Source organism: Ipomoea triloba, chromosome 4 (assembly GCF_003576645.1).
Source record: "Ipomoea triloba cultivar NCNSP0323 chromosome 4, ASM357664v1".
NCBI lineage: Eukaryota > Viridiplantae > Streptophyta > Magnoliopsida > Solanales > Convolvulaceae > Ipomoea > Ipomoea triloba.
In genome coordinates this window covers 10,051,402-10,070,794 of record NC_044919.1, presented here as the reverse complement: position 1 = coordinate 10,070,794, position 19,393 = coordinate 10,051,402, and the positions used below count along the sequence as shown (strand labels likewise).

At 35.2% G+C, this 19,393-nt stretch overlaps 3 protein-coding genes across 4 annotated transcripts; 2 read left to right on the top strand and 1 right to left on the bottom strand.

Annotated features, from left to right (window-relative positions):
* The first annotated feature begins 1,461 nt into the window (after positions 1–1,461).
* Positions 1,462–4,274, top strand: LOC116017529 (F-box/kelch-repeat protein At3g23880-like). The gene is made up of 2 exons (XM_031258139.1): positions 1,462–2,782; positions 3,943–4,274. The coding sequence occupies exon 1, from the start codon at positions 1,516–1,518 to the stop codon at positions 2,758–2,760; it is 1,245 nt and encodes a 414-aa protein (XP_031113999.1). The 5' UTR covers positions 1,462–1,515; the 3' UTR covers positions 2,761–2,782; positions 3,943–4,274.
* A 4,582-nt stretch (positions 4,275–8,856) lies between these two features.
* On the top strand, positions 8,857–15,633 carry LOC116016794 (nuclear pore complex protein NUP62). Of its 2 annotated transcripts, XM_031257200.1 has the most exons (11): positions 8,857–9,122; positions 10,199–10,803; positions 10,900–11,760; positions 12,270–12,360; positions 12,572–12,650; positions 12,826–12,948; positions 13,187–13,264; positions 13,983–14,086; positions 14,297–14,384; positions 14,491–14,583; positions 15,154–15,633. In XM_031257200.1, the coding sequence occupies exons 2-11, from the start codon at positions 10,221–10,223 to the stop codon at positions 15,247–15,249; spliced, it is 2,196 nt and encodes a 731-aa protein (XP_031113060.1). In that variant the 5' UTR covers positions 8,857–9,122; positions 10,199–10,220; the 3' UTR covers positions 15,250–15,633. The 2 variants fall into 2 exon arrangements, with proteins under 2 accessions (XP_031113060.1, XP_031113059.1); XM_031257199.1 differs by having other exon boundaries at positions 10,199–11,760.
* A 559-nt stretch (positions 15,634–16,192) lies between these two features.
* LOC116014861 lies at positions 16,193–17,080 on the bottom strand. Its single transcript, XM_031254817.1, has 2 exons — positions 16,604–17,080; positions 16,193–16,481 (listed from the first exon to the last, which is right to left on the bottom strand). The coding sequence occupies exons 1-2, from the start codon at positions 16,950–16,952 to the stop codon at positions 16,444–16,446; spliced, it is 387 nt and encodes a 128-aa protein (XP_031110677.1). The 5' UTR covers positions 16,953–17,080; the 3' UTR covers positions 16,193–16,443.
* Positions 17,081–19,393: the final 2,313 nt, after the last annotated feature.

Here is a 19,393-nt window from a genome sequence, read left to right as displayed (position 1 = left end):
CTATTATTAGTGTTGTAAATGTGGTTACCCGCCATTTTTCATGTTTGAAGACCATGTTTTTTTCCCTCTATTTTTCTTTCTTCATTTGTTCTCCTTCCGCCGACAACCATGTTTCTCCTTCTTCCTATTAAGAGAGGGGGAATATATGTCACGCTTTGAAAATTGAGGGACAACATTTAAATCACAGTCAAGAGTTACATTGATAATTGGCATATTTGTGAGGGGTATAAATTACAATTTTTCCATAAATCTAAAAAAATCCAAAAAAGAGAGATCTTTATCCAACATAGTTCAAATAGTATAACAAACTTATAAAGTTTTACAGACATGATTAAAAAATTTAGAATAAATTAACATACAGGAGAAATATAAAAAGTATTGAGCTTCTCGAGGGATGACCACGATTCGGTTCGAACTGAACTGTGCACTATTGAAATCAGACCGGAACTGTACAGACGGTTCCGATTCCGATTCCATAATATTTGGAACCGAAACCGCCGATTTCCGTTCTAAATTGGAAATTATTTTGGCCCTGTTTGGTAAATGGCTGTTGGCTGATTGGGTTGGCTGTTTGGGTTAGAAGGTATGATTTGTTGATAATATTAGCTGATTGTAGAAAGTTGTTTGATAAATTAGCTGTTAGCTGATAGCTGTTTGGTATAATTTCTTTTCTCAAAAAGCCAATTGAAAAGGCTGCTTTGAGTAGCCTTTTGAATTTTAGCATTTTGGAGTTACAAAAGCTTATTAACAAAACAATTAATACTGGTCAAATAAGCCAAAATTAGCTGATAGGCTGATTATTTACCAAACAGGACCTTTGTAAAAAATTAATTTTTTTATAACACCAAATAAACATTAAACAGTGTCTTCAAATGTTGCGTATTATTGGTTGAACTAGCACTACAAAGGGCTTAATTTGAACCTAATGCAAAGCTATTACAAGGGATTCTCAATCCCAAGTTATATGACTTTACTCCTTGTCTTGTTCGGGAACTTCTTTGATCTCATCAACCTCATCATGCATGTCCAAAGTCCACAATTTTAATTATTAACTATTGGTTAAAGTTTAGTTATTATTTGATTAAAGTTTAAACTTTAAATAATATTTTAAAATTCAACTATAACAATTTTTTTTAAATATAGTTTAACTTTGAAGTTTAAATATTTAATATAACTATTTTAAAAACACTTTCGAATGGAAAGTTTTCAAGAAAATATATTAATTGTCAAATTATACAATTTTAAAAGAAAAAAAATTGAGCAATTCTTTTTTTTTTTTTTTTTAAATTCGGTGAATCAAAACTGCCGATTCCGAAACTGTACCTAAAATCGTGATAGAAAGTTCTGTTCCAATTTCGAAATCGGGAATCATCCATTTTGAACCGAAATCGAACCTGAACCGAACCTTGGTCATGACTACGAAAATTGAGTGATATTTATGTTTCATTTCCCTCACGGACCAAAACCTAAAGCATCAAATCTCTGTGCAGAGTGCAGAGTGCAGAGTGTGCTGAAATGGAACCCAAATGTAAAAGCCCTTCGCATCAAGAGCCAAAGAGAAGCAAATCTTCCCATCATCTTCAAACCCAAATCCCCACAACTTCAACGCAATCTTCTAACACAAATCCACTCTTCGTTTTCCCTCCGCTCCTTCCCGAGATTCTTTCAGAAATCCTCTCAAGACTGCCTGCCAAATCCCTCTCCAGATTCAGGTGCGTATCCAAACCATGGTGCGCTCTAATTTCCAGCTCCGAATTCGTGAAATTGCATCTCAAAGCATCGGCTTCTAGGAAGGATTACGCTCACCACAGAATTCTATGTAGTTTTGCTGGGCCGCGATCCTTTTCTGTCATGCAATGTTCCCTTCAATCTGTAATGTCAGAGCGTCCGGCCGAGGGATTTCATATTGATTATCCCATGAAAACTCCCCATAATTCAGTGTGGATAATTGGTTCTTGCAATGGTCTGGTTTGCATTGCCATTGAAGAGAAATATCTGTTTATATGGAACCCTACCACTGGAAAATTCAAGAAAGTGCCTGATCCTGGTGTTAAGTTGAAGGCTGGGTTCTATTTTATGTATGGATTTGGGTATGATGAGTTGAATGATGATTATAAGGTGGTTGGGGTTTTCTGTGTCTTTCATGCCACTAATTCATGTGAGACTGAGGTTATGGTGTATAGTATGAAAGGCGATTTTTGGAGGAAGATTGAGGATTTGAAGGGTGGGTTTTTATTGAATGAAGCAGGTAAATATGCCAATGGCAAGATTCATTGGGCAGTGTCTCCTTTTGGGGCTAGTAGTGGCTGGGAAATTGTTTCACTAGACCTAGCTAAGGAAACTTATGGAAAGGTGGGGCGGCCCGATTTCGGAGAAGGTAACCCGGATTTGACATTGGGAGTGCTTTGTGGCTCCCTCTGTGTGCTCTGTCAGTATGAGAAGGCTCACATGGATTTGTGGGTTATGAGGGAATATGGGGTGAATGAGTCTTGGACTAAGATGTTCACTATTCCACCCTTGTATGATCCTTGGAACCGAACGTTCTCTTCTCCGATTTGCATATCTAAGAATGGTGAAGTTGTACTAGTGCTTGGATCAACCATTGTGGTTTTTTATCCCAAAAGTAAAGCACTTCGGTATCCCGAGATTATTAACTTCAGTGCTATTCTTGAAGCGGATATCTATGTAGAAAGCTTAGTTTCACCCGTTGCTGATGGTGATGGTGAAGCTGGAACGCCTGGAAGGGAACAGCACCAGTAAAGAAGGCAGAGACTAATCAAAGGTATTCGGACATTCAGTGTGTAGAAAATCAAATCATTTTTTTTTCCATCTCTGATTGTTAATTTCATAAGGGTTTGACATCTTCATGCTTATCACTTTTTGCATAAAATGGATGTTCTCTTGAGGACTTAGTTGTTGTATAATGGCAGTTAGTTATTGACAAAATTAAGCTCAACTAATACTTGATAATATGTTATTGTTTTTATAGTATGTTAGGAGAATAAACAATTTTCAGTGATTTTTTCTCTTGATTTTTTGAGAAGTTAACCCATTTTTCAGTTGTAGGTAGTAATTTATCATCTGAGAACTTGAAATGACTAAAATTTCACGGGTTATGCCTTAAAACTAAAATGCCCGTGTCTCTATCACCACCAAAAGGATACCCTTCATTTTTACATGTTTTGTTTTGATGGAAAGATAAATGCACTATTAAAATATTTCCTAATCTTAAACTGCTATTTCTGTCAAGTTTATGATGAATTTAGTTATGGTCAAAAAAGGGGAAATAGGTAAAAATGATTTTTTGTACAGATAAAATGGGCATTTGACATGGGATCAGGGCAGGGATGGTGTATCTTATCACTGAATATTCTTCTTGATTGGCTCTTTCTGCCCCATACTGGTATTTATACAATCCCCAAGATCTGAATAATACAACTGAAACTTCTGACTAGTTTAATCACCCTTTCCCCAAATTGAACTAAATTTGTTTTTATTTTAAAGATCGTTAAGGTTTGACTGAATCACTCAAATATGGATTTATTTTAACACACCACCTTTTTCATTAAGCACTTGACATGACCAGTAAAATAAACTATTAATAATTAAAAAAAAAAAAAAAGAAGTTAAAAATGAAGAAAAAGATACTCCCTTGATCACTTGCTTGTGGTAAGTAATTTAATACTGTCTCTGAAGCATATTAGGTAAGATAAGTGTTAGTTGATAATAGTTACAGCTGAGTGTCATTTTGGTTCTCTTATCACTGACATTTAATATGGCATCTCCATTGTACTTTGTTGCATGTTTATTACACTAGGGTTGCACATTTATCTTTTCCATCATCGCGTTTGGCTTACTTTTTTCGTATCTTGGCTATTCCTAGAAGGTTCAGTTGGCAGAACCGTAAAGTTCATTAAACTTTCCTGTTTTCTCTTTATGTAGTCATTAATGCTACATCTCTGAGGATGGAATTTGCTACCTGAAATACTGGCAGAAGGCGTGACTTAGCTTTCCGGGTTCATGGAGGACTTTCTCATCATCCCGCATCTTTGTGTGTGAATCTGTGTTTTATATATATATAAAGCTGTAGATAAGTTGCAGATGTATGATGAATGTAGGACATCAATGTGTACTTCTGCACTGATTTTGGCAGTGCCCACTACCTAACTTTATGGGGTTGTTCTTAACGGGGAATCGGGATGTTTTCTGAATTAAAACGGTGTTCTTTTGAGTAGATTTTCATCCTAACATGAAGTTCTATTTTCATGATCTAATGGGGAGTTTGAATATTTCAGTATAAGAGAGTAAAACCGTATGCTAGTTATTACAGTACTTCGTATCAGATATATTACAAATTGCGTCTTTAACCCCTTTGTGTACAGAAGACAATCACGCCCCTGAAAATACTACGAAGTGGCATGTTATCTTGCAAATTTCCTTGTCTTCAACTACTTTTTTGGTGATGTTCTGTGACTGATTGATCAGAATGTGGCTGCTGCTCTTTGTTGTTCTTTAGATGAGAAATGAGAAATGAGAAATGGTTGTTTATTCAGAATTTGATCTGTGAATGCATTTCATCTTTTCTTCTTCCAATTCTAGGAGTGTAGAAGTTGTGTTTGATGCATCATTTTGAGGTAATTATAAGGGTGGTATTGGCATGTTCCCAAGTGCAAATGCGTGATTGGAAGGAAGAAGCATAAACTAAAAATGGCGCACCTTAAATGATAAAACACGCACCTTAAGTAATAAAAATACGTGGTCTTCCTCTCCATATTTGGAGACGATTAGACGAAGAAGAGGAAGGCGGACAAGTCAATCATTCTTGGTTTTTATTTTATCAGTTATGCCGTGGACCCAGGTCCACCTTGCAAGGTGGACTTGGGTCTACATTCACATACACTATACTCTACATTTATATACACTATACTTTACATTCACACTTTGTAAACTCCACATTCACATACACTATACTTTACATTCACACTTTGTAAACTCTACATTCACACATTACATGATTATATGATACTCTACATTCACACTTTGTAAACTCCACATTCACACATTACAAGATTATAAGTTTAGTAACTATATTATCACTGTTATGCATTCACACATTCAAAACTCTATATTCACAGGTCTTATACTCCATATTCACAACTTGAAAACTTCACATTCACACATTACATGGCTACAAGTTGCTAGAACTTCTTAACTCTATTACAGATTCACACATGCATAACTCTACATTCACGATTTCTATACTCTATATTCACAATTTGAAACCTTCACATTTACACATTTCTGGGCAACTCTACATTCACACAATCATAACTGTACATTCACGATTCCTATACTCTACATTCACACTTTGAAACCTCTACATTCACACATTTTTGGACAACTCTATATTCAGCAATATGTTTACTATAAAAAAAAAAAAGAGACAAAAACGACGTAGTTTTGGACCTAGGTCCACTTTGCAAGGTGGACCTGGGTCCACAGCATAATTAGGTTAGACCTTCCTTAAGCCATCCTCAATAGTTGGGTTTTTACTCCAAGTATTTTATAGGTCCAACATTCACATTATCATCCACTATCTCACTCAATCTAAAAAACCATTCTCTCTATTAGTTAAGTTTTGTTCTCAGTTTTTTGTGGACCCACCATTTTATCATTATATGTTATTTATTTATTTATTATCGTTATAAAAATTATAATTACAATTATTATTTTTATTATATTTAAATTACACATATCAAAATTAAAATAAATTTATAATTATACAATGGCAACGACCAATTAGAGCATCCATACCTGTGGTTTATTGGAGGGTTTTGGCAGAGTAAAAACCATGAGTTGAAGAAGGAAGCTGATGTGAAGAAGAAAAAAATTAAAGCAACGTGAATTGCACGATTGGGTAGCAAATTCACACCCTCTTAGGCGAGTCAGAGTGCCCGCCAGTTGACTTTTAAAGTCAGTTTTATTTTGTTTTTGTTTCCATTGTCAGTTTTTGTTTTTGTCTCGTTTTTTTTTCCTCACATATTCTCTTTCCTAATCACACTTACAAAAACTTCTCAAAAACCAAAAAAAAAAAAAACAAAACAAAACAAAACAAAAAACAAAAAAAAAACAAAAAAACCCAACTATTATGGATGCTCTTAATGGCCGTTGCCTTAGTGGCGCCCACTCTCAGTTCTCACTTTTGTTTTTTGTTTTTTGTTTTTAAATAAAAATCTGACATATTGGGGGTTGTTGCAGGAGAAAAACTTCTCCAAAATGCAATAACCCCATTGTTAAAAACTACACGCTTAAGTTTTTATTTCTTAAAATTAAAATCTGTGCCAACAAACACTAATGGGGAAGGCCTTAATAGTGTGAGGTTTTTAAGAAAATTTTACAGGTGTAATTAGGGATGAGATAATGAGAAGGGTGAGAAAAAAGGAAAATAAAATTAAAACAAATGCTGATTTCAAAAAAGAAAAAAGAAGTAAAACAAGTCTATTAACGCGACCAACGGGCGCATGTAATGCACGCGCCAGCTAGGCGCCATNTTCCCAAGTGCAAATGCGTGATTGGAAGGAAGAAGCATAAACTAAAAATGGCGCACCTTAAATGATAAAACACGCACCTTAAGTAATAAAAATACGTGGTCTTCCTCTCCATATTTGGAGACGATTAGACGAAGAAGAGGAAGGCGGACAAGTCAATCATTCTTGGTTTTTATTTTATCAGTTATGCCGTGGACCCAGGTCCACCTTGCAAGGTGGACTTGGGTCTACATTCACATACACTATACTCTACATTTATATACACTATACTTTACATTCACACTTTGTAAACTCCACATTCACATACACTATACTTTACATTCACACTTTGTAAACTCTACATTCACACATTACATGATTATATGATACTCTACATTCACACTTTGTAAACTCCACATTCACACATTACAAGATTATAAGTTTAGTAACTATATTATCACTGTTATGCATTCACACATTCAAAACTCTATATTCACAGGTCTTATACTCCATATTCACAACTTGAAAACTTCACATTCACACATTACATGGCTACAAGTTGCTAGAACTTCTTAACTCTATTACAGATTCACACATGCATAACTCTACATTCACGATTTCTATACTCTATATTCACAATTTGAAACCTTCACATTTACACATTTCTGGGCAACTCTACATTCACACAATCATAACTGTACATTCACGATTCCTATACTCTACATTCACACTTTGAAACCTCTACATTCACACATTTTTGGACAACTCTATATTCAGCAATATGTTTACTATAAAAAAAAAAAAGAGACAAAAACGACGTAGTTTTGGACCTAGGTCCACTTTGCAAGGTGGACCTGGGTCCACAGCATAATTAGGTTAGACCTTCCTTAAGCCATCCTCAATAGTTGGGTTTTTACTCCAAGTATTTTATAGGTCCAACATTCACATTATCATCCACTATCTCACTCAATCTAAAAAACCATTCTCTCTATTAGTTAAGTTTTGTTCTCAGTTTTTTGTGGACCCACCATTTTATCATTATATGTTATTTATTTATTTATTATCGTTATAAAAATTATAATTACAATTATTATTTTTATTATATTTAAATTACACATATCAAAATTAAAATAAATTTATAATTATACAATGGCAACGACCAATTAGAGCATCCATACCTGTGGTTTATTGGAGGGTTTTGGCAGAGTAAAAACCATGAGTTGAAGAAGGAAGCTGATGTGAAGAAGAAAAAAATTAAAGCAACGTGAATTGCACGATTGGGTAGCAAATTCACACCCTCTTAGGCGAGTCAGAGTGCCCGCCAGTTGACTTTTAAAGTCAGTTTTATTTTGTTTTTGTTTCCATTGTCAGTTTTTGTTTTTGTCTCGTTTTTTTTTCCTCACATATTCTCTTTCCTAATCACACTTACAAAAACTTCTCAAAAACCAAAAAAAAAAAAAACAAAACAAAACAAAACAAAAAACAAAAAAAAAACAAAAAAACCCAACTATTATGGATGCTCTTAATGGCCGTTGCCTTAGTGGCGCCCACTCTCAGTTCTCACTTTTGTTTTTTGTTTTTTGTTTTTAAATAAAAATCTGACATATTGGGGGTTGTTGCAGGAGAAAAACTTCTCCAAAATGCAATAACCCCATTGTTAAAAACTACACGCTTAAGTTTTTATTTCTTAAAATTAAAATCTGTGCCAACAAACACTAATGGGGAAGGCCTTAATAGTGTGAGGTTTTTAAGAAAATTTTACAGGTGTAATTAGGGATGAGATAATGAGAAGGGTGAGAAAAAAGGAAAATAAAATTAAAACAAATGCTGATTTCAAAAAAGAAAAAAGAAGTAAAACAAGTCTATTAACGCGACCAACGGGCGCATGTAATGCACGCGCCAGCTAGGCGCCATTTTTTGCCTTTCACGCGCCAGATAGGCGCCACTTTTTGCCTTCACTCGAGCATGTGAGCCTGTCACTCCAAAGCTGTGGGGCTATTTTTTATGAAAAAACCCTCAATTTGCCTGAAAACCTCAACCTATCTCTCTCCTTCACATCACCAAAATTTTCTCAAAAATTAAACCAAATACCACTAATTGTGAAAGCCTTATCATGTTTATTTGAGCTTGAACGTAAAAAAAATTTATGAGTTGTTATATTTAATTGTAATTTTTAAAAATTCAAGATTTGAATTGACTTTTGTATAAAGTTTAAGGGATTGATTTGGCAATTTTTTCTAAAATTAACAAAAAAAAATTGATTTTATTTTTCAAAACAAAAATTTAATTGCTACGGTGTTTATCAAACAATTTAGAGTTTTGAGTGAAACAAACTAAATTTGAAAAACAAAAGAAATTGCCGCTACTAGTCTACTCTTCGCAAATCGCAAAGTAAATCCCATATAATCTTCCGCAAATCACCGCTATCCCTTCGCATATCGCAAATCACCACTCACCCAGCACTCCAATCGACGCTGCGACGTCGGAGTTCCATCGCCGCTCAGTCGACCGTCGTCCAGTTCGTCGGCCATTTGCTCCCGTCGGCCATCGGTGTCGAAGTCACACTCTCCAATTCTCATCTTCTGCGTCGTCGCAGTAAGCATCGCTGCTCAAGTTTTCTGTTTCTACTTTTTAACTTTCTTAAACCCTAAACCCTAATTTTCCCAATTTCCCTTGGCATTCTCGGACTGGCAGGAAGCTTTGTGCTTGTTCAATCCTTGTATAAAGTATTTATTAATATTGTATCAATATTCATTATTAATTTTGTTTTTAATACATGAAGTTATCCCATTTGGCTGGTTCCCCACTTCCCCGAATCTCTTAATATGAACAGGTTCTTTGATTTGGATGTAACATGGATGGTGGTTGTTTTAGGTTGACAGTTAGCACTGGGATATGATAGCCAAATAATTTAAATATTATGCCACTCTAAAGCTGAACTTTTGTTGTTGTATTTGGATGCAAAAACTTAGTTTATTGTGGTTTTGGGTTTCATTCGAACTCTTTGAAGCATTTCATGGAGTTTGATTTAAAATTTCTATAGTTTGATTTGGTTTTGTAATATATGCATTGGACGTGATTGTCTTTCATATGCATTTTCACGGTTGTAGTTGATTCACTCATTCACTTAATCAATTTCTTGCTTGTTTAATGTTTCAATAGAAATTAGTTTGCAATCAGAGGAAACTGTTTTTGTGTGTCATGTACCATTATTTATTCTAAAATTTATTTGGAAAAGCCTTTTTAAAAAAAAAATCTATTTATTTGTATCCTGCATTTAATGTTGAGTATTTGGAATAACCAATGATTGAAAGCATTGGCATTAATAGAATTTAGCAACCAGTTTTTGAGATAATACCAAGTTCTTAAGACCTGATTAGTCATTAGTGTTTTTAAAATTAATAATTTTTAGTTTAATTTAATTCTGGCATTCTTGTCTGTCTTTTTAGTTTAGTGTTTGAATTCAAATGGATAAAGTACACAAATTCTACATTTGTTCTGTGTACTTCACAGTCAAGTTATAGATCTATATAAAACATGGTTATCCCTAGCACTAATTGTAATGGTGAATATATGCCCTAGCTTTCTGGATTTTTTTTTGTTTTAATGAATTTTTTTGCAATGCTTCTTAGGTGTACTTCACTTATTAATGTTATAAACATTTTCTGCAGGTGTACTTCTAGTTCTAGTACAATGGCCACGGGCTTCTCTTTTTCCAACACTTCATCATCTTCCTCACCTTTCTCCTTCACCTCAACCCCTAGTGCCGCTGCCACCACCTCATCCTCGTCCCCATTTGGGTTTTCTATGTCAAACCCTAGCTTCAGTACTTCATCGACCAGTTTTGGATTTGGCACTGCCTCTTCTGCTCCCTCATTTTCTTTTGGTTCTTCTGCTGCCACAACTTCATCTGTTACTACTGGTACTACTTTGCCATTTGGACCTAGTGTGGGTACCACTCCAACCACATTTGGAGCTAATTCCAGTTCCGGAGCATCAACAAATATATTTGGATCTGGTGTGGTTACCCCTTCTTTTGGTTCTTCTGCCACCACAGCTTCATCTGCTACTACAGGTTCTACTTTACCATTTGGATCTGGCGCGTTTACCACTTCCAATGCATTTGGAGCTTCTTCCCTCCAGACCACAACCTCCGTTAGTTCCCCAATGTTTGGAGCAACAACTTCTTTTGGAGCTTCAACACCTTTTGGGTCTTCCTCAGGCTCACCAAGTTTGTTTGGTACAGGTTTGACCTCTGGATCTTCATCTAATTCAGGTACAGTGCCCTCTACTGTATCACCGTTTGGGGCATCAGCTCCTGCTTTTGGAGCATCATCAGCTTCGCCAACCCCAGTATTTTCGTTATCTTCAGCTTCAAGCTCAGCTTCTTCTGCCTCTGGTTTTCTGTTTCCCACCACAGCAGCTGGCAGTTTGGCATCATCTTCGTTTTCATCTTCAGCACCAACAATATCATTTTCCAGTGCTACCACCCCAAGCTCAGGATCATCTGCACCATCATTTTCTTTCCCAACAGCTTCCACCACAAGTTCAGCATCTTCGGCACCAGCATTTTCTTTGGCCAACACCTCAAGTGTGACTTCAACGTCTTCCATGCCAGCATTCTCCTTATCTAGTGCTTCAATTTTGAGTTCGACAGCATCTGCTGTGCCTACATTTTCATTTTCCATTACTCCTGGTTCAAGCTCCTCTGCATCTTCTGCATCTTCATCACCCTTCCTGCCCACTTCAGGCTCAACATTTTCATTTTCAAATGCGGCTGGAACTGCTTCAACCACTTCAGTTTCTTCAGTCACAATTCCTAGCTTGAATTCATCATCTTCGGGTATATCTGCCTTTTCATTTGGGACTTCATCTAGTCTTCAAACATCCACATTAGTGTCAGCTACCTCGAGTAGTGTAGCTTCAAAGCCTGCTGCTTTAAACCTTTCAACTGTTTCATCACCTCAGTTTTCAACAGTTACTACAACCACCAGTGCTTCAATTCCTGCTGGTAGTGTGGCATCTTCTGCTGCTTCTAGCACTGGTTTGTCTTCGACATTTCCTGCTGTTGCTGGTTCTTCTTCAGCAGCTACTAGTGCAACTGCTATTTCTGGTTCTAGTACCACGAATGCACCTTCATTTACTGTGCCTGCGAGCTCTTTTTCAATGTCTTTAAAAACACCATCAACTGCTCCATCTTCACAACCGCAGTCAACTTCATTACCAGTCCTTGGTGAGTTTTTTTGGGTAATAAATTAGTCTGGGATATAATCCTGCTATCTAATTACTATAGTAATATCCTTGGTGTGCAACTTTTAGATTTGTTGTGTTTACTCTGCAAACAAGTTCTAGATATAATATAAGACATTGTTGTCCAAATGACTGGTTTGTATGTCTGCAGTTAATTCTGTAACCATATTAAGATTTTTTTAACATCTCATAAACTGGAAAATAGAAGCAGACTGGACTGAACCAATCTCGTTAGTTAATGAATGCTATTTTGAACTACAAAATATCCTTAGAGCCTAATAAAGGTTATATAAAAACTATATACTAACATGATCTTCAATCTTTCATGCTGCTTCCTGGAATTTTTTATGATTAATATTTAGTGTATTCCTCCTTTTTCATTCTTAGCCTTTGGTATTTCTTTTGTTTCCATTCACTTATGTGTAGTGCTTCTTTGATGCAATTCAAATATTCAATTTTTTTTAAAATTCTTCTTGTAAACCTTTTCCTCAGGTGGACTCACTTCTAGTTCTGCTGGTACAACTTCAGTTTCCACTTCTGCTGCTCAAACATCATCTGCTCCAATAGCAACAACTAGTAGTGGGTATGTATGGGGCTCTACCCAATCTAATATCTTTTCATACTCAGATTGCTCAAACATAAGTGTGCTTACTGAGGTTTAATTGTATGGTAAAGAGATGATAAACAAACCGCTTTTGGGCATCTCTTCCTATTGTGTATATTTTAGAAGACTATCTTTACAATATTGGACCTGATTGCTTTGCTTTCTTCTGGTTTGCCACTTTCTCCTACAGGACTACACTGAGTACAGGTGCTGCAACGGGGACCTCACCTAAGTTACCATCTGAAATTACCGGAAAAACTATAGAGGAGGTAATTTATCAAATATCAATTAGACTGGTATTTGTTGTGATATCAATTTATCTAATACTTGATAGCATTTGGGTCTTTTCCACGTGTTTTGTGTTGTTGTATAGAGCTGTCTAAATAGCAAACGTGTTATTATGTGTGTTTTTTTTTTTTTTTTTTTTTTTTGGGTTTCTGGAAGGTCATCAAGGAATGGAATGCAGAGCTGCAGGAGCGCACGACTAATTTCCGAAAGCAAGCCAATGCAATTGCTGAATGGGACAGGAGGATCTTACAAAACCGTGATATCCTCCTTAAGCTTGAGGTTTTATATTCTTTAGTGTAAATGAGAATTGTTAATGTACTTAATGTAATGCCAGAATGCAATAGACTGGAGATGTAAGTTGAAATTCTCCATACCATGTGCATTTGGTATCTATAAAACATTCATCTTTGGCATCTTTGGCATCTACAAAGTATTGCTTTAATATGGTGCGATCTCATCTAATTGTGTGGTTTTTGTGGAATATTTCATTCAATGTCTGCACTTTATTTTGTGTCAGAGTGAAGTTGCAAAGGTTGTTGAGACACAGGCTAGCCTAGAGCGACAGCTTGAGTTAATTGAGACACATCAAGATGAGGTATGTTAGTAGCGGGGTTCTCCTATATTTATCTTATGCATCTTGAGTCCCTGAAACCTCTGCATTGCTATCAGTGTTGGAGATGCCTTATAATGTTCATGTCTATAGTACTCTTATATATATATATAGGGGTGAGATCAAGTGAAAAGAGGTGCCCACTGCCCAGGTAAAAAATGGAATGAGATCTGAGCTGTTGATCTGGACAGATCAACGACCCAAAAAAAGGAGAATTTTTCAAACGTTGTAGTATAAGCCTGTGCACTTGATATTATATACTTATGCACTTTCAAAATTAGTTAGGAAAAATGTGGTGTCATTTTTGTAAATATCTCTAACTTTGAAGTGCAAAAGTTTTATACAAGTGCATAAGTTTTATACTACAGGTGCATAAGTTTATAAACTAGTAGTATAAAACTTATACACTTTGTAGTATAAATCTATGCACCTCAACTTCGAAATTGTTCTGGACCAGATCAAGGGCTGATCAGGGGTGTTGATCTGGACCAAATCAAGGGTTGAGATCTCATCCCATTTTTTACCTGAGCGTCTCTTTTTATTTGATCCAATACCTATGTATGTATGTATGCATGCATGTATACCTGCATTATAATACCTGTGGGTGATTGGCTTCACTGATTGATTGCATTGAAGCTGCTTGTGAATTTTTCATGGAAGGTTGGCGCTATTTCAGAAGCTTATTTGTTTTATCTGCTGTTAGGTTGACAAGGCATTGCAGAGTATGGAAGAAGAAGCTGAACGGATATATAAAGATGAGCGTGAAATGCTTCTTGATGATGAAGCTGCATATACAAGAGATGCAATGTGAGTTTATAAGGCAATACTTTGTTTTGTAGTGTTAATATTTTAGCTTATTTTGTGGACTCAAAGCATATGGATATATGGACCTGTCAAACTCAATTCCTAGTTTCCCAGCATTTTGTAATTGGATACCTTTCTTTTAATGTAAAGATGTATTCACTGGTATCAATCAAGTATTTAATAACATGGTTATTATTTTGGCATTTATTTTAGGTATGAACAGGCAGAATTTGTAGAGAGGGAAATGGAAAAGATGATGGAGCAGATAAAGTCGATCATTAATTCTCTTAATGCAAACCAGGTCCCATACCTCCTATTTGATGATTTTCTTCCGAGGACTTTGTTTCACATTGGTATCTTGCATGCTGACTGTATTAGATGATTATCTTTCTTTCTTTATTGTGTAGGGTGGAGAACTAACCGATGGCATGAATCCACTTGATGTTGTTGTCCGCATTTTGAACAATCAGTTGAGTTCACTGGTCTGGATTGATGAAAAGGTAATAACTATACATACAGTACACACATTATTTTGCCTGGTTTCTTTCAAATTTGTCTTTTTTAACTTTCCCCCGTGGACTGCAAGAATGTTTGTTGTATACATTTTTTCATCCATTGAAAAGTTCTCTTTGCATCGGATGACATTTAACTGGCTCAAACCAAGAAGCCTAATAGGCCATTCTCGCTGGGAGTCGAACTTGTAACCTTGTGGTTACCAAATCACAGCCTAACTAATTTGGCTGGGGTTGCCCCCGATCTATCTACTTATTAAATCATCATATGGTGGTTCAATTTATTGAGTATCTAATAAATATGCAGAGTTATGGCATGCCATTCCACGTTATTTGACTCAACATTTGGTACAAATACAACTTGCATTGTGTTCTCATTCGCTAGAAATTAAGCGTGGGTGGTTAGTTGAGTGCATTGAAGTTAGACATTAATGTGGAAAGTAATCAATCCCATTGTTTTGGCTGTAATATAGTTGTTATTGAATTCATTCGTTTATGCTGTTAGTGTTGATGATAGCAACCCGCCTAACATATGTGGCTGTTTGCAAATTTGTTCAGGCTGAGGATCTCTCTTCACGCATTCAGAATCTTGCAAGGCAAGGCTCTTCTGCAGATCGCGGATTGACAGGACCGCGGTTTTTGTTTACCAATTGAACAAAGTAGAAGCTTTGTCCAAAATGCATAGTATCCGGTGGTTGTGGAGATTTCGAAAATAGTTCCGCCCCTATTGACTATTGAGAACGCGTATGATCATCGCTCGTCCTTGCGGCCATTGACTCTTTTTACTTGTGTTGTAGTTTTGGGTTTTCCCCTTCAAAGGATAGTGTGCTTTGACGAAATGCTATTTTGTAGTAAAAAAACTGAATTATTTGGCCCAATTTTAAAGATTTTGAACCACCGGAATCTGTACTTGTAACGTCACTGACGTGACACTAACATGATAAAACATGTTGGACGGCTATGTTGCATGGAAATTTTAGGAGGCGTTTGGTTTAGGTAATATAAAATTACTTAAGTAATATGAGTATGATGATGTTATATTATCTTGTTTGGTTTAATTTATGAGATTATTTGGTATTGTTATACTATAAAGTTGATATGATGATAATGTTTCAAGGTAATGTGATTATCTTTATTTTCTTAAGTAATTTAGAATTATTTTGAAATATTTTAACTTTGTTCTTGTTAATAGATTATATTCGTTTATGTATAATTATACACACATGTATAAATTATATATACATATTTGTAAATTATATACATATAAATAAATAAATAAACACTGAACCCCCCCCCCCCAGCACACTTTGTAATTAATCAATGAATTTAATTTAAAAAGATAATGTGGGCATGTTTAACACTATATGATTATTTGATGTCATTTTCAAGAATTAAATGAGAGTTAATAGTTCGAGTCATAGGGTTATTTACTTATTTGTTTTTTAACCGAAGTGGTCATGTGAGGTGATTGACCATACATGCCCCATCCCGTTTGCTGAAATATTGTTAGTCCCTATTGAATTGAATTTATGAAAAGTAAAAACATTTAAAAAAATATTTTTTTAATTGTCTATATGGATGGGAAAAAGAAATGGTGTGGGTCATTAGGAGTAGTTATAAATTAAATGAAATGAGGATGTTAATTAAATGGTAACTATCCAGCCATTAAAAAATACAAATCATTCCACTATTAAGGGGCCGGGCATCAAGATACACAGAATCCACCATGATTAAGGTGAATAATGTTATTTTGTTGAGAATGAAGCAGATAGATGAATTTACATATATACCTCCAAGTTTGGTTTTTCAATCTTCTCTTATGGTTGTGGTTAGATTTCTGTTTTTGCCTCAGAAGCAGCTGTATTCTTCATTTGTATTAACACCTTCTGTGGATGAAATAATGCATAACATCATTATATCATTAATTATATGCAAATAAGAAGTTATGAAAGCAAGATATATAGAGATGATTGAATATAATATATAAAAGTTTGTTAACAAATTAAACCATTTTGTTCAAGAGATCCTTCCTTGGCCTGTGCTCCATTTTCCTTTTCTTCCACTTTGGCTTTATCAATTGTCTCCTTTGCACCTTCCACACCCTCATCACCATCCTTGGCCGCCTCGAGGGCCTTTTCGCCTTCGCCTTTGCTCTCCTTTATAATATGAATAATATTAATGTCACCCTTTTCAGGGGCAGATTGAGGTGGGTTGTTGGTGCCATCATTTCCAGGTGCTTTTGGTTGTTGAACCAATGGGGCACTCTCCTTCCTGGAATTGGTTCTTGAAGAGGAAGATCTCTTGGTAATGGCAGTGTTAGCTGTTGCAGTGGCATGCTTTGATTCCCCACAACCCATAATTGAATTGGTTGAATTGCTTCTTAATTGCTCTCTCTCTCAGGCTAGAGCCTAGAGGGAGAGAGAGGAAGAGTTTTGAGACAATCAAAGAAAAGAATGAGAGATGAAAAATGGTATTGTATGTGAGGTTTGTTTGTTTTCACCCTTTTGTTTTTGGAGGGTTGGGTGCACTTTTATATTTGGAAGAGGAAGCGCTTGTTTAGTTTTTGAGAGGTGGAGATACCATCAAAGTCCTTTATATATATATATATATATATTTTATACATTAAGTATTTCATCTTAAGTAGACTAATTTTGAGCCCTAAAGCCTTTGCCAAATAGCGGTTGGAGGAGGTAAATCACGAGATGTTTGGTCCGTTCTCGAATTTTCACCTTTACCTGTACACTCTCCACACAAGGGGTCTTTGTCTGATCAGTCAAGGTCTCCCAATGACTGAAATTTGGATTGACTTGATGGTATGTGCTATATTATTATTGGATTTCTTCTTTTTTTTTTTTAAAAAAAAAAACTTCTTAGGTGATCCCAACTTCGCCGGACTAATCTTAAACCCACAAAACTCCGCCCCTAGAATTCTTGGGAGGTAAATCATGAGTCATGCAATCAGCCTACTGGTCATATCCTAGTCTTTATATGCGCATGCAATTCAGACCTTACATCATCATTGAGTCTTTTTCCTACACATATTTTCAGTAAGATTCAAACCACCACACTACCGCTTTCAGTCATGACCTTTAAGTCCGACAACAAACCAACTACACTAAATCCCATGGACTCATTATTGGATTTTAGGAATGTGGGTTGCCTGTATATCTTATATTTTACCGTTTTGACCATGATAGAAGATATGAATTGATTAAGACCCTGTTTGGTAAATAATTGGTCTATCAGTCAATTTTAGCCTATTTAATCATTATTAGTTGTTTGACTTAGTTAAAAAATCAATATAAGTGTTTGGTTAATAATCTTTTTGTAACTCCAAAGTACTAAATTTCAAAAGGCTACTCAAAGCAGCCTTTTCAATTGGCCTTTTGATAAAAGAAATAATACCAAACAGCTATCAGCTAACAGCTAATTTACCAAACACTTTTCTACAATCAGCTAATATTATTAATTAATTATGGCCCTGTTTGGTAAATAATCAGCCTATCAACCAATTTTGGCTTATTTGATCACTATTAGTTGTTTGGTTAATAAGTTTTTTGTAACTCCAAAATGCTAAAATTCAAAAGGCTACTCAAAACATTTTCAATTAGTTTTTTGAGAAAATAAATTATACCAAATAGCTATCAGCTAACAGTCAATTTATCAAACAATTTTCTACAATCAGCTAATATTATCAACAAATCATACTTTTTAACCCAAACAGCCAACAACCATTTACCAAACAGGACCTATACCTTCTAACCCAATCAGCTAACAAAATCAGCTAACAGCCATTTACCAAACATGGCCTAAAAAGTTTTGTGTTGTGCCGGCAGAAATTGCCTTGCATTTGAAACTTCCGCACACCGGCAGTAACATTTTGATGCTTCGGTTTGGTTTATTCCTATGGATCATTTGACATACTCCGAATATTTTATGATAACACTAGTATCAAACTTATAAGACAATTTGCAATCTTATGTATTTTCTTTTATCCATGTAATAGAAAAAATGCCAACTTAATTACCATTTATATTGTAATTTTTGTTTTTATTTAATGTGAAAATTAAAGTTTATAGAGAATTACATTGTATGAAAGTTTTATATAATCTTAATTTTAGGATAAAGGAGTTAAAAATCGCAAGCAAAGGCGGCATACCATAAATCATTACTCACGCGTGCATTAAATCATATATTTGGTATAAAGCCTATGCTATTTAAAAAAGGGACAATCATCTTGTACTAAACTTGAATACTAAGACAAGACATTTGCTTTCTGTAATTTTTTCCTTGACTTATTTCTTATTTTTCTTTAATTATTTTTATGTTAGATCGAATTAATATCACAATTATAAAATGTAACTTAAATATTTAAATGTAGGTTAGATGATATACTCAATCATATTCAAATTTATTGTGAATGAGGGCAAGGAGTTGAATCTAAATAAATAATTATCTTCTTGTATTATTTCAAACGACAAAATAAATTGAATTGTAAACTGCAACACACCTAAAATCAAAATGTCCCTGTTGCCTACTCCTAACCATGTAAATCTTACCTGAACCTTAAATTTCTAAGAAACTGCCATGATTTTCTTCTGCGTGATCTTTCCGGGTGGCCGTAAAAAACAGTTAATCTCCAGTTGGATGATACCGGGGTTGTAACTTTGACATCAACATGGTTACGAGAGTACTAACAAGCCAAGCTGAGTTCCTATATATCTTTCTAGAAAAATGCAAGACCTCCGCTACGTCCTATGCTATATATGTTTATTTATTTATATTTTAATAGAGTCAG

Bases quoted from the DNA above. Each gene is read 5' to 3' on its own strand.
- LOC116016794 (XM_031257199.1), top strand. From the start codon at position 10,221: ATGGCCACGGGCTTCTCTTTTTCCAACACTTCATCATCTTCCTCACCT. The intron at 11,761-12,269 runs GTGAGTTTTTTT...CCTTTTCCTCAG, and splicing joins AACTTCATTACCAGTCCTTG to GTGGACTCACTTCTAGTTCT. The intron at 14,385-14,490 runs GTCCCATACCTC...TTTATTGTGTAG, and splicing joins ATTCTCTTAATGCAAACCAG to GGTGGAGAACTAACCGATGG.
- LOC116014861 (XM_031254817.1), bottom strand. From the start codon at position 16,952: ATGGGTTGTGGGGAATCAAAGCATGCCACTGCAACAGCTAACACTGCC. The intron at 16,482-16,603 runs GTTTAATTTGTT...TTTCATCCACAG, and splicing joins AGGATCTCTTGAACAAAATG to AAGGTGTTAATACAAATGAA.
- LOC116017529 (XM_031258139.1), top strand. From the start codon at position 1,516: ATGGAACCCAAATGTAAAAGCCCTTCGCATCAAGAGCCAAAGAGAAGC.